This window comes from Neolamprologus brichardi, chromosome 12 (genome assembly GCF_056152115.1).
Source record: "Neolamprologus brichardi isolate AB-2024 chromosome 12, ASM5615211v1, whole genome shotgun sequence".
Classification (NCBI taxonomy): domain Eukaryota; kingdom Metazoa; phylum Chordata; class Actinopteri; order Cichliformes; family Cichlidae; genus Neolamprologus; species Neolamprologus brichardi.
In genome coordinates this window covers 12,116,440-12,131,376 of record NC_142115.1, presented here as the reverse complement: position 1 = coordinate 12,131,376, position 14,937 = coordinate 12,116,440, and the positions used below count along the sequence as shown (strand labels likewise).

The 14,937-nt window shown below is 41.0% G+C and overlaps 1 protein-coding gene across 5 annotated transcripts in view; it reads right to left on the bottom strand.

The window, feature by feature from the left end:
- Positions 1-303: 303 nt before the first annotated feature.
- fgfr1a (fibroblast growth factor receptor 1a) overlaps positions 304-14,937 on the bottom strand; it is a 28,439-nt gene continuing 13,805 nt past the window's right edge. For 2 of the 5 annotated variants that reach the window (XM_035913079.2, XM_035913080.2), the window contains 16 exons: positions 14,354-14,596; positions 13,406-13,495; positions 12,685-12,857; positions 10,808-10,931; positions 9,641-9,831; positions 9,220-9,370; positions 5,744-5,943; positions 5,125-5,270; positions 4,786-4,907; positions 4,228-4,338; positions 3,518-3,708; positions 3,304-3,426; positions 3,146-3,216; positions 2,903-3,040; positions 1,617-1,722; positions 304-1,498 (listed from right to left, as the gene is read on the bottom strand). In XM_035913079.2, coding sequence (XP_035768972.1) covers positions 1,322-1,498; positions 1,617-1,722; positions 2,903-3,040; positions 3,146-3,216; positions 3,304-3,426; positions 3,518-3,708; positions 4,228-4,338; positions 4,786-4,907; positions 5,125-5,270; positions 5,744-5,943; positions 9,220-9,370; positions 9,641-9,831; positions 10,808-10,931; positions 12,685-12,857; positions 13,406-13,495; positions 14,354-14,596 — 2,357 coding nt within the window. In that variant the 3' untranslated portion in view covers positions 304-1,321. Of the gene's footprint in view, positions 1,499-1,616; positions 1,723-2,902; positions 3,041-3,145; positions 3,217-3,303; positions 3,427-3,517; positions 3,709-4,227; positions 4,339-4,785; positions 4,908-5,124; positions 5,271-5,743; positions 5,944-7,935; positions 8,081-9,219; positions 9,371-9,640; positions 9,832-10,807; positions 10,932-12,684; positions 12,858-13,405; positions 13,496-14,353; positions 14,597-14,937 lie in introns of all 5 variants that reach the window. The other 3 variants (XM_035913081.2, XM_006803170.3, XM_006803171.3) reach the window with 3 other exon arrangements.

The window sequence follows — 14,937 nt, the reverse complement described above, 5'->3', positions numbered from 1 at the left end:
GCACCAAGGTTGGTGCGGCTGATGGATGGAAGACCAGCAACAGCACTTGCCAAGCCATTCACACCGCCATAAATAACATGTTTACTGCTGGCTGTGGGCTCTCTGCACTTTCCAGCATTTCTTCTGATGTCAGCAGCGCATTATCATATCTAATCAGACCTCAGCAACCCGTGTTAACTGGGTGGAAGATTGAAGTGGCCATCGTTCCATCTCTGTAAACATAATTTACATCACCAGCATAAAAATGTTGATATTTATAGAGCGCTTTATGGAGTAGAGTTCAAACGCTGAAAGCGCCACTAGTTTGTTTATCAACAGCATTTTTATTTAATGTAATCCTTTTTTACGATGACATACGTGTTCTGCAACCCTTTTGTCAGAAGTTATATGGCAGCAAATGTAACCCCTGTTAAAGCATTTACAGTAGGAAACAAGTTCATCACATGAGAAGGTACGCACGGTGGGAGTCCATGACTGAAGCAAATTGTTCTGATATTAACAAGCATGGCATACAACCAGAAATATTTACAGTTGTGACCATCCTTGAAGTTAATTGAAAAGACCATTCACACACACACACACACTATACAGGGGGGGGGGGGTTAACTCAGAGCTGTGACACAGTGAGCAAGAAAAATGGCCATGTAATTGTTATCAATTTTTAAAATACCCTCATGGAACAACTGCCCCTAAAGACTAAAGTCAAAAATGGATCAAGCAGAAGCATCCTTGTACAAAATAAAGTACGTCAATTATGGTAATAAAAATAAGAATACAGTGTAAATATATATTTGTATTCATAAATTCCTAACTGTATGTACAAGATGATAATGAGTGGTGCAGTGGACCACGGTGCTGCACATCTCTCTGTAGTATCTTCTCTGATTTGGTCTGAAAAGCAGAGTGCTGCCCTTCACCTCTGATCAAACACACATTGACAAACAAATAAACCCAAACATATAAAACCCCAACATAATCGGTCCCTTCGATCCTCCTGCCCGACTTCAGAATGCCCAGAGTGATGAGAAAAGTCAGTCTCTTTTCTGGTGCTGTGAGCCAGTAATACAAAGTGCTCATGAACACAGTCACCAACAAGAAGTGGGAAATGGCTGCAATCTGCAGTTCATGTGATCAAAGCAAGCTCAACAAGGTGTCTCCTCGCTCCCTCTACACAAAGCACCAGTGGGTTTAAAAAAAAAACAAAATAAAATAATTATTTCTTTTCTTTTTAGCTTCATCTCTGGGAATATGGGGAGGAGTCCAACCCCGTGAGGCAGGGAGTGGAGAAAGTGTCAGTGTTGGTCTGAAAGAACAGGAGGTATCAGCGTTTCTTGATGGCTGCCCCATTGGAGTGAGGAGGGAACTTGGGCAGGCATGGCTCCTCCACTCCGGCATCATGCGAGAAAACCGAGTCCTCTCCAGACGAGCAGGTGGAGCTCCGGGTGTCCGGGTAGCTGGGCGAATATTGGTCCAAAGGTACTGAAAGCTCCAAATACTCCTGCAGTAAGAGGAAGAAAAAAAAAAATGAAGCATTGCACTCCTCCCCCCCCCACAAAAAAAAAAGGGCAGACATATCTGCTGCTTCTGTGCTTGCTGAGGAGAGGACCACTACTGACCTGGTTGGATGTCATAGCTAGAGCACGATCCAGGTCCTCTACTAGTTGTTTGAATGTGGGTCTTTGAGAAGGCACAGCATGCCAGCAATCCCTCATCATCATATACCTGTGGAAATCAGCAAAATATATACATTTTAAAAATGACACCGCTTGGTTTTATCGTTCTAGCAGTCTGTCATTTCTCCTTACATTCTTAAACTCCAAATCAGAGATTGAATTTTAAACCTTTTCAAGGACTGAAAATTCATTCAATTTAACTGAAACTCAGCTGCAGCTGACAGTCCATCGCAGCTGGACAACATGTTTTAGCTGGAGATAATTCAGTGTTTAAGAGTTTCATTTCACCAGCACAGCAAAAGAATAAATAAAAAGTCACAAAGCATCATTGCAATCGGCACGCCAGGATTTTTCCGATATACAAAAATGTGGGTAATGTAAATATAAATCCTAACTGTTTAAACCAAGCATGGAAAGTGTTAGAGGGTGTTTATTTTGAACATCGTTTCCCACACAATTACACTACATTTGTCCATTTATATGCATGGCTACTTACATGCAAAAGGCGGCACTTTTGCACCACTTTACCAAATACCAAACAGCATTCTTTCTGCTATGAATCAGTTCCACGTTCTGTTGGTTCTTGAAAAGCAGAATGTGGACTATTGTGACTAACAGTAGCTTACAATGTTGGGGTTTTCTGTTCGATCGTGGGGAGAGATTCTAATTGGGTACTAAATGCATCCACCGGTAAGGAAACATGAGACGGGAAGGGCCAGTGCTCGCTGGTTAGCTATGACTGAAATTTCAAAATAAGAGTGAGGGAATCATCCACTAGTTTATTAAATTATTATTTTTTAATTTGGATAAAAATAAAAACTGCAAAATGCACTTGGGCAACTGTGGCAGGTATAGTCGCTGTGTGAGAGACATGTTAGACAACACCCACCTTCCTGTACTAAAAGGCATTACTTATCAGTGGCTTTGACTTTTAAATGACAAAGCAAATTGGACAAAATGCAATGCAAACAACCCACAGTCCTCAGTCGCTACGCTACTGATACATGAATAACATGGATCAGATACAGCGTAGCTCAGATCCTTGTTACATTTATGGGCCATAATCTGGAAGAAGGTAGTGATTTTTATAGTTTAGATTTATTCATTTAAAGAAAATAAAATAAATGTGCCATTTCACATTTCCCTGTTTGGTTTACCTTTTCAAATATAAAAAAATGCTAGAAAAGTCTGCAGAACATTCTGGTTTTCTGTGTGTGGTGATTCCTTACAGCTCATGTGTACATGTTGAAGGCTTGTCCATACGGTGACCTTCCTTCAGCAGCTTGAACAGCTCTTCCACTGGAACACCAGGATATGGAGAGCCTCCTAGTGTGAAGATCTCCCAAAGCAGCACCCCAAATGACCAGCTGGAGGAGGAAACAGGTGGGGCCATTTTAGTTTTCTGCACAACTAAATGTTAACTTCACTTTCCATCAAGGTTGAATTAGCAGAGTATGGCACAAGATACTCACACATCACTTTGGTGTGTGTATATTCGGTCAAACAGAGCCTCTGGAGCCATCCACTTCACTGGCAAACGACCCTTTAGGAAACATATGCACATTAATTTGCCATTTACAAAAACAAAAGGTTCATATGTGAATAACATGAAACAAATAAGGCCACTCACATTGGTGGTCTTCTTATAATAGTCGATGTGGTGGATATCTCTTGCTAGGCCAAAGTCAGCTATTTTCATCACATTGTCATCAGTTACCAAAACATTGCGAGCTGCAAGGTCTCTGTGGATGCACTGCAATGATAAAAGTAGACAATAACACAATGAAATATTTTTAATAGATTTATTCATTTCTGAAAAGGTGAGCATTACTAGTCGTGGTTACCTTTTTGGAAGCCAAATACTCCATGCCCCGGGCCACTTGGTAAGCAAAGGACACCAAATCTTTGATAGACACATTCTCCACAGGAACTTGGTCAGGGTTGTAGCAGTACTCCATACCCGGCGGGCGGCGAGCTCGTAGATACTCTCGCAAGTTGCCCTTGGATGCATATTCAACTATCACATATAGAGGACCTAAAATGATTGGAAGAAATCCAAGCACAAGTCAGATTTTATGGGTCAGTTCATACAGCTTCCCTGTACAAGGAAACATAATCATTAAATTCATAAAACGATGCCATGCATTATTCAATTATAGATGAAGATTTCACAACAGAAATTATAGCGACACTAATGACAGCAAGGGCAGTAAGGACAATATAAACTACATGCGCAAGAGTGTGTATTTATAGCATGAGATAAGTTGAGTAAAATGAACAAAGAGCTTTGTGTAGCAGTGTGAAGGCAACAGAGCGATGTGCACAGCATGGTCATTAGAGACTAGTTTCCTTTAGTTTTTCGTCAGGGATGATTGGACAGAAATGACAGCAGCTGCGGTCGATTCAAACTGCGAGCTCGGAAGCTGGTGTCAGAATCATTTATGCATGCTTTTCTACACATCCCTCAGAGTAAGGTTCACAGCAACATTGTTATCTGAGGGGTGAGTGTGAGCAGAACAGGGCAGGTTGGCTGCAGCCCCCTAACTGGACCTACCATCCTGTGTGCAGGCTCCCAGCAGATTAATGATGTTCTTGTGCTTCCCAATGATCTTCATCATCTCCATCTCTGAAATAAGGTCTGACAAGTCTTTCTCTGTTGCATCAGCTGTAAGATGAGGGAAATAAATTTCAATGATTAGTCCATGTTCTGTTAGCAAAAAGGCCTCACAATAATCACCTTGCAAAGTATATACACCAACACTGGAGCTTGTAAGGAGTTGGCTGCCGCCTGTGAAACACTCCCCGGGGAAAAGCACTTAAAGTGCGAGAGAATAAACAATACTTTCTCTGAATCTTCACTCTGCCGTGCAGTTTAAAGGACACTATTTTATATAGGATGTCAAGGGTCCTAATAAATTTTTTACTTCCCTCTCCAATTTGTACAATGGCTGGAATCCAGTGGCAGAATCTGTTAATCACTTTTTTCAAGCCTTCTCATTCCTGTTGCCTGGACTTGAGTTAAATTTATAACTCTACAGTGAAGAACTTATTCCAGTTGAGCAAATCACTCTCCTCAATCTACTGTGTACCCACTGAAGAACAATTTACTTACCTTTCAACATTTTGACTGCAACCTTGGTAACACGGTTTGGCTTTTCTTTGTCCAGACCAACCGCTTCCCCCATCACCACCTGGCCAAAGCATCCTTCTCCCAGTGGCTTCCCAAGAACAAGTCTACGGGGAGAAGAGGCACCAGACAGTTTTTCACACACAGTGCAGTTTGCCTCCAAATCGACTGTGTGTGAGATAAACTCTTGCCTCAACTCTGAGGCCTGCAGTTTAAGTGTGTTGCATAAGATTACCTTGACAACAACTTTTTTTGTCCATGTGAATGCAGCAACTTTACTTTACTCCATGTTCCTAATCTTTGAATGTTTAGCCTTAGATGTACCTGTCCCGAGGAAGCTCCCAGCGAGGATCTTGCGGCAGCTCACACTCGGACACTCCAGACAACATCGGAGAGCCACTGGAAGAGAGGCGGGAGGGACGGACTAGCATCACTCCAGAGTGGATGGAAGAACTTGAGTCCACAGACACCTGAGGTAAGAAACAGTGACATTACTCCTCTCACAGTGGAACCAACACTTTTAGGAGTTTGTATAGCAGAGAACAGGATAAAAACAAACAAACAAACAAACAAACAAACAAACAATAAAAAGGTACCATGTAAAAACTACCCTTGTGGTCCAGGCATTGTGTACCATGCCAGGTCCAGAGTCTAAGCACTCCTTAAATAAATAAACTTACCTGATGTACAAGAATTCAAGGATCTACAATGAGCCTGAAAGCTCCATAAATACATTAAGTGTTAGGCTGGTACTGATAAAGGGGTATGGTGAAAATGTGCAATTAAGTCACAAACGTCAAACATAAACACTGAAAATCTTTGAATTTAAATAACTACATAAATAAATTATACACACACACACACACACACACACACACACACACACAGACACACACACACATATAAGTTAAGTATAAATATTCCAAACCCCCTATCTACTTTCTGTTACCTGTCTGCGCAGAGGGATGCTTTTGGCCAGTTTGTGGACGGCTAGCTGACTGTTGAAGTCACTCTTCTTTGAGGAGGTGGTGCGAATCTTGACAATAATTGCAATTGCAATCATAACGGCTATGAAAAAGAAGCCCACACAGTAGATGACCACCTCCAGGTAGGTGTGGCTGGTTGGAGAGTAGTGTGGGGGCGCTAGGTTTAAGGGGGCAGGGTGACAAGGAGCAGGGAGGGAAAAAGGTCAGCTGTCATCAATAAACTGACTGCATACTCAAACACACCCATTTATCACAAATTAAAAACAGTCTACTCAAACACGCACTCACCCACCAACCCACACACACGTCTATGTCTAAAAGTCAGAGCCTTACACACCAAGGCATATGGGAATTGAACGCCCCCAAACTCAGGGTGTTACTTTAAATACTTTGTGTATTGAGGATATACCATAAATTGCAGTGCAGAAATTTAGCTGGGAACCATTTTGTATTAATGACTATGTAAGAGTAACGGTGACAAAGACTCGGACTTTCACACAGAGTAGAGCACTTCACACATAATGTTTCAAAACTGCACATTATTTCTACATCAAAAAGTAAGTCTGTTTCTATTTGTAGGCCTAAAGCAGCAAACCACAAAGCATGAGCTCAGTGCGGTAATTTAACTGCTTCACTTGATCAATACAAAATGTATTTGTGACAACTTTTTCACAAAAAAAAGAAAAACATTGCAAATAAATAGATAAAAGGTAAAACTTAAAAACAAATTTTATGGTTCAGATCTTGTTTTTTTCCTCCCAAACTGTGAAAACACCAACTTTTAGTCATACCAGTAAATAGGGGTGTAATGGATTCCAGTTTTAGTAGGAGAAAAAAACTGTTTGATCATACATTGGTTTGGAATGTAGCTTTATAGTTAGGAGCTGGACATTAGGGATATTTGTTCCGAGTTTGTTTTTCTTACAGGAGAAAATTCTAGGAGCCAAAACCTGCGCTTCAAACTGCTTTGGCTCTTTATATTTGGGGGATATCCTTACTATGGTCACCGCAGGCATGCAGCTTTGGCTGATATTTGCAGAGGACAGCCAATCAAAATACAGCTGGCTTAAAATAATGGTGGCCTTTAAAGGGAGAGAAAGCTAAAATAGCTTGATTAAGGCAGAAGATGAACTCAGGGGCTACAGCACAAAAAGTTGCTCTAGTAGAATAAAAGAATATAAATATAAATATAAAAATAAGGGCCAATTTAATGTCAGATTTTATTTTTTCAAAATAAGACAGCTTGCTCATAGTGGATATAAATTCTTGAAAGACTTACTCTAGTTTCCCATCGTCTACCCAAATTGCTTAATTTTGTATTTTAGATGAATATTTATATCTGGATAAGTTAAGAATTACCAATGAAAAATGCCTCCTCCTGCCTAGCTAGGAGGGGAAAACAAAACAAAAAAACCCACTCCAAATGATCTGTGCCATATGTTAAACTGTACATCTCAAACCAAAGATGCCATACAGACTGAAGTGTACAGTTACATCCCTAGCCAACACCAGCAACACAAGAGAGCTACACTTGTGTGAAGAAGTTGACTGACAAGCAGCTTGATAATTGGACAAATGCCCATTCCAGTCCTTAGGAATGAGACCATCCACTACAGCCAATTATCAAAACCAGCCGCTGTGCTCACAGCAGGAAATGACATCAGCAAAACATGTCATTTGTAGAGCTTGTCAAAGAAAATCAGCTTAACAGCAAACCAAATGCAAACACCAATTAAAGGGAAGAACAGAAGAGACAGTTTGAAGTGAAATCTTATCAGAGCTGCCAAACAACCCTTCTTTTAAAAAAAAAGAAAAAAAAAAAAAAAGTGATCATTAAATGTATTCCTGCCCTAGAAGACAGAAAAAAAAACCCTTTGGCCCTGGACAGTGCTTGGATTGTTTGGTATGTTCTGATATCATTTAAGAAACAGTAGAGCATGATTCATATTCGCCCATCTAAAGAATTTAGATTGAGCAGGAACCATGCTGAGCACAGAGAGAGAACAAAGTTTTTTTTAGTATTTGTAATGTGCCCTGGCTTCCCCCTACACTTTTACCAGAACTGGTAAAAATGTGAAGGTGGACAGCCAGGCTTGCGTTGAAAAAGGGAAGGAATGGGAATATAGAGGAGAGACAGAACCACTGATACCTTCAAAAACGGTCAACCATGCAGAGTGATGAGAGAACCCGATAGAATTGCCTGCCAAGCAGGTATACTCCCCAGCGTCATCAAAAGACACATTTCTCAGTTGAAGGACTTCCATTTCCTTGTCCGTGGTGTTAACGCCAGCGGTCTAGAAAATAACAAAGGAAGCACACCCAATAAGAGGCCCAAGAAGGAAAGGGGACCACGAGTAAAGGATTCTGAAAGCGAAAGTGGATGGAGGAGCGTTCTCCTCCTTGATCCAACACCATCTACCCAAAAGGGTAACACCTAAAGCCCCTGCAGAGGACTGCTCAGAGAGAGCCCTCCTGTATCTGTTAGTGGAAAGATGGTTATGTTAAGTTTGTACTGTGGAACCCCACACAGGGCCACACCATCACCACATCAAATACCTTAGTCGCATCTCTACATGCAAGAGATGGGCATGGAAACTCCACAGCAGAACAGACCACACTTACAATGTATTTATAGCCCTGTGTTGAATCCATGTTATGTTATAGTTTACTTTGCTGCAGCAACATTGTGGGAATATATACCTGCAGACTGGTGCGACTGCTTTACTCTACAACTGCCAAAACTAGTGCTCAATTTGGCACTAATAAAAATAACAATGGTACTTTAACTGAAATTACTGCAGTACGAAAAAGTCATCAGAACTGATTGCCAGATATAGCTACAGCCCATTACATATAGTCTGCTTCACAGCAGTATCTTGTTGCAGATCAATACGCTGTGTTTACAAAGTGCATTGCTGCCAAGCATACCAATCAGATATTATGAACTACATTACCCCAACATGTAGTTACATTATGGGGCAGTGCCTGCAGGATAACAATATGGTTTTCTACTACACTGCAGAGACAGCGTAGATTTAAAAGAGGACTATAAATCAAGGTACAAATTCACAATCACACAAACTATAAACATTTGGGGGTGGGGTGGGGAGGGGGTGAACCATGTACGGAGGACTTTGAAGGGCAAGGGAGCGAGAGTAATGGAAGATGGCAAGAGAGGCCCTTATTAGGAGGGCATAGCACAGGATTGGGGCAGGAATGAGAATTGGTCCAACATAAACCTGAGACTAAACACTTTCAACTGTTCTGCTGGGAATTTTCCATAGCGTCATTTACAGTCAGGAGCACCAAGGATAGAGGAAGGGAGGGAGGAGAGAAACAGCTGAGGTTGTCTCAAGTTATGCGGGTCTAGTTTTTCCAGGTGGTCCTAGAAGTGCCTCCACTGTGTCGTCCTGTGCTACAGCATGGTGGTTACCTGTGGGTTCATATCTGATGACAGTCAGCCAGGCCGACTGACTGACCCCTCCTATATAATTGGACACTTTACATATATACTCTCCGCTCTCCTCCTCTGTCACATTGTAGAGGGTCAGCACCTGAGCGTCCGAGCTATTGACCCCAGAATGCTGGAAACAAAAACAAGTTATGTGCAACACAGAAGAAAAAGGAGGTCGACACAGGATATCTGAGGGGTTTGTGTGGGTTATTTCACAGTTAAAAAGGCAAACAATAAAACTTCACAGACAGTTCTTAACAGTTATAGAAAACAACTGAAGGAAATAAAAAATAAAAAGTGAAGTTCCTTAGCGTGGAGTAATTTGTATGTTACTTTCTGTAATACTTTTTTAAGTGATGAATTTGGCCTGTTGCTTCAGGATGACAGACTAATCTCCTACCTTGAGGATGCGGACGTAAGGTAACCCATCTGGACCAGTACGGCTCCCATTGACCTCGATGTGTTTTAACCACTGAATGTGGGGCTGAGGGTCGCTGAACACCTTGCACTCAAACTCCACATCACTTCCTACTACTGCAGTGCGATTAGCTGGCAGGCCAGCCTGCAGGATGGGCCTGTGTGGAGAGCGCTCTGCAACAAAACCGGAAAAAACAGACAAATGTTACCTTTGACATTTGGTCATCAGCAAAGCAAGCGCATAAAATAAAAAAGCTGTGTGTACAAAAATGTGACTGATTTTCAAACAAAAGCTGATAAAACTACTGTCACCTGCTTTATTACTGGAAAATGACTGGGACTGAAGGCTTACTCATTTGGTTTGACGCTGTATTTTTCAGGCTACACTTTCTAAATTACACACCATAATGGAGATTTAATGTGAGTGCATCCTCAGCTATATGCTGGTTGTGTAATTATTAAGAGTTATCAGGCAGGAAAGCAAGTTAAATGCCTCCTCTGGTGCAGTTACGGTGAAGTGAAATGTTCTTGCAGACCCATTTTGATGACTAATAACTCTCCAAAGTAAACTTGCAGGCCAAGAACCTGGCAGGATATCAGCTGTGGAGGATTTCCTTACCGAGACATCCATGGGGGACTTTGAAAGCACTTGTGACAGTGCTTTCTCCACACTGTGGAACAATCTTAATGTTCATCAGGCTCAGATGCCTGAGGCTAGGAAAAGCCCAGGGGACACCGGTGGTGGAGGAAGTGGAACCATGATTTATAAAGCCCAATGGTGCAAGAGCGAGTCAAAGAGTAGGCCCTAGAGGAGTAATCACTTCTCTCTTCTACTTGTACCCATCACTTCTGCCACAAGTAATGCCTGTTTTAGACTTCTGCAGGGAATATTTGTAGACCCTGCTGCCATTCATGAGTCCTATGATTATTTTTTTTATATTGAGACAACGATTGTTAAGTTTGCATGATCTCCTTGTGCCTGGTGGTTTGACGGACTGGGCAACGAGTCCAGGGAACACGGTCCAGATAAGTAGTTAGAAAACTAAGTGCTCACCAACTTGAGATTCACAAATGTTCAACAGGTGACTAAAACAACAATTGCAGTTTTACTGGAAAGTTACATACAATTAACAATTTCTACGAATCTTACCGACTACATCTAGCTGGTAGGTGTGATTAATGCTGCCATACTTGTTTTCCACCACACAGGTATAGTTTCCCTTGTCAGAGGGCACTACAGATTCCATGATGATGGTCCACATATGGTCACGGACCTAAAAGTGATTTAGAGAAAAAAAAGTTAGTTTAATGTCTATACAATAGCACTTCATGGCTAAAATGTAAATCTGAAGGAAGTAGTAACTTTATGAGTCAGTAACTGAAACATTAGATCTGGGTGGAGATTCTTTAATTTGCAGTAAATGCTTGATTTAGTTTCAGCCCACCATAAAATAGCTTAAAATAATGTGATATCCCACAATTTCTAAGATGTGACCTCAAAACTCAAATATTCAATAAAATGTTATTATTACAAATGAGGCAACAGAGATGTTAATCAGGAAAACATTCATCTGAATCCCCATCTGTTTTCTCCCAATATGAATGATCATAAATCACTTTTTTTTTTTTCATTTTAAAGCAATAGCTAATAATGAGGTGTGATGTGATGATAATAAGATAACACTACACCCTCTTCCTGTGACAAAGTTTTAATGCAGCAGATCTTTGTCCTACAGCTGCCATTGGAAATGGTTATGTGCGTATATTTTTGCCCCAACATGTCTTATTAGCGCCAAATGATGTCTGGCTCCTTTTTTCCTTAGACGTGTTATAATTTTTCCTCCATAAATCTGCCAAGACCGGCAGTGTGTGATTAGCCAACAAACCTCTAAGGCAATGGCAACATCAAACATGCATATATACAGACGGTTTCCCCTATTTAGCAAAAAAAAAAAAAAAAAAAAAAAAAAAAAAAGTGGTGAGGGAGTCCAGCTGCCTGCTGCCAGATGTGTTGTGCTTGGGTTCATACACATGTGGTCTACATTATTTCCTCCCTCCTGCACGTCGCCATGCAGACGATATGAACAATAGAAGCCCGACCATAAAATTAAGAAGTGTGGGAGATATGGTCGACGTCCCCAATCGCAGATGCAGACCTTTGCACCTTGACTGAAAAAGAAAGGAAGAAAGGAAGGGGGGAAAAAAACCCAAAACACACAAAAAACCCAGCATGGCAGTCCTATGGTTAAATGTGCTGCTTGGCTAGGTGGGGGACTTGGGGTGGGGCTGACCATGGCAGCAGGCAGCTGAGAGGAAACTCCTAAATGTGTCCCAGCTGGAGAGGGAGATGTGCAAGGGAAGCACAAGACAAGGCTGGACTAGCCCACACCTTGATGGGAAGAGCAGATGTAGGACAGGAGGAGGGCTGTTTCTTAGTGTCTGAACATGCACACATTCCACACCTGTGAGGGAAACTGCCACTGAATGCAGTTATTCACAGAGAATCCAACACTGTAATCTAAAAAGGAACTGTAATCCCATAAAATTACAATTTACCATGAAAATATTTAAAATGAAGTCATACCAGTTAAGACATGTAATTAAATAATACCATAGTTTGTAATTAAAACTATTTTCAGTGATGTTTTATAAGAAGAACTTTTTTTTGCCAGTCTGAGATCGTGATACCCAGAATTAGGACAGGCAATGTTTTCCTATATCCTAACGGATGTCTAGGATTCCCCACCTCAAAGTATTGCTATGACAAAAAGTTCCTATTGTAGCATAGGGTTTCATCCTGTATTGTTTCTCGGGTCAAGATATGAAAACCTGTCTCTCCTTTTTACTAGCAGAAAAAGCTTAAGTACAAGGGACGGGGTGGTGATCTAATGTGAAGATGATATCACTGACAAAAAAAAATTAAAGAAATTTGTATTGAGTGAGTGTGGAGAAATTAAGAAATATTAAGGACTGTGTAGAGCAGTATCGACATGAAATAGCTATTCACCAAATTCTTTAATTACTAACCTTGAACCCTCCAATACGATGGTCCCTTTTGAACTCCTTCCCATTCTTGTACCATTTCAAAGTTGGAGTTGGGTTGCCACTGGCCTGGCATTTAAACTTTACAGTTTTGCTGGCTGGAACAGCATGAAGCTTCTTTTCCATTTTTTCTGGATGAGCCCATTGTGGAGCCATTGCTGAGACAAATAAGGAGGAGAAAAAAGTTAGCAGTAATTTTATTATTTGAAAAATTATCTAAAAATACTCTTGATACTCTTAATCCTGAATGATTTTTCTTGCCTCTGTTACACCACAATGTGCAAATTGCATTGGGAGATAAAGCTCTTGGAGACAAGAGTACAAAACAAGGTCAGCATGCTTGTCACGCTTCGAGGCTGCTGCATTCTTTGTGGGCAGAGCAAGCAGCAGCAGCAAAAAAATGAAACCAGAGTGTCTTAATCACTCAATAGACAAATTGGAGGACATCTGAGGTTAACCAAGATTAGTCACCAGAGACTATTTTTTGTGTAAAAGCTGTCACTGAGGTAGTAAAAACCCTCTGATTCAGAGTGAAATCATTTGCCCAGATGTAACCCACACACATGGCGGTACGATAATTGAATTTTAAAGCTCTCAAATCACTGACCATTTCAGGCGATTACTCATACGCTTGTGACTTTATGTAGCTAATGCTGCTGCAACAAATGGTCACTGCTGATTCACCTAAAGAGCTCAGCACACTTACGCATCAGCTTTTGACTGCCCAGCAGTTTGTTTTCCTCCGATGAGGACTCTTCACCATCGTCATCGTCCTCAGATGAAGCCGAGATATGAACTATTAAACAGGAAGTAATTTAAGAACAACTCAATTTATTCTTAATCACAACACCTCAGCAGCAATTAAACATTTAAAACATTTTTCAAAAATGTCACATTTATGAATTAACAGACAGACGGAATGATGGGTACAGTTTACATTAAACAAGGCATACGCCAAGTAGCATCAGTAAGTGGTACAACACTTCACTTTGTTATAAAATCAGTTCTTTCTTGCGATTTGTAATTTTAATATATAGTATTAATATCATACATTGTAAAAGCATGTGGAAGTGCCATATGCAGAATAAACACCAGGGGTTCCTAATGAAGACACATAAATGGGGTGGCTGTAGCTCAGGAGGTAGAGCAGGTCACCTACTGACCGGAAGGTTGGAGGTTTGATCCCAGGCTCCTCCAGTCTGCATGCCAAGTATCCTTGGGCAAGATACTAACCCCAAATTGCTCTTCGATGCATCCATCAGAGTATGAATGTGTGTGAGTGTAGTTAGAAAGCACTCAGTATAGAGGTAGTGCTTGTGAGGATGGGTGTGACTGGGTGAATGTGGCGTGTTGTATAGAGCGCTTTGAGTACTCCGGGAGAGTAGAAAAGCGCTATATAAGAATCAGACCATTTACCATAAGTCACACATCATCTGCTAGTCATAACAAATGAAACCTGGCTTTGTTGCTCTGTGACTCAACACTACATGTTACACTGTAGTAAAATGTAACAGCACAAAACTCTTGAAACAAAATATGCAAAAACAGATTAATTGCTTGCTGGTCATTTAGCTGTTGTGACATATCCGCCAAACTACTATCATACCAAGGTGCATCTATTCTATTGTTCTGCACAAAACAATGGTAACCTTACCTGTCACGTTGAAGTAGATGCTGTGGTTGCCAAAGGTGGTGCATGTGTACAGGCCGGAGTCAGTAAGCTCCACAGACTCTATCTCCAGCTGGCCATTGCGGATACGTGTATGTTCTCCATCCACTACAGCCACATGCTCTTTGGTCCAGTTGACAGCATGGAGGTAGTCCTTGGCAGAGCAACTGAGATCGAGACGATCCCCAATGGAAAGGGTGTACAGCTCGGCTTGCGTTTCCACAGATACTACAGAGGAATGAAGGAAGTTCTACTTAGCAGCTATACAACACTGTGTGACTTTATGCTTTCAGTCATTCAATCATACAGATTCATGAACAGAGGGGAAAAGGGGGAAAAACAAATAAAACTACTGTCACCTGAAACCCCCAAAACAATGGTTTATTTTGATTGGGGGGGGAAAAAATAAATAAATAAAAATAATCAGCACGTCACAATAAGTAACATGTATTAGTATTTTAAAGCCCTCACCAAAAAAAAAAAAAAAAAAAAAAAAAAAGACTCTCTCTGTACTGTAAACTTCAGAAATACAACCAGTTGATTTTCTTCCATCATAGCATCTCCGCAAC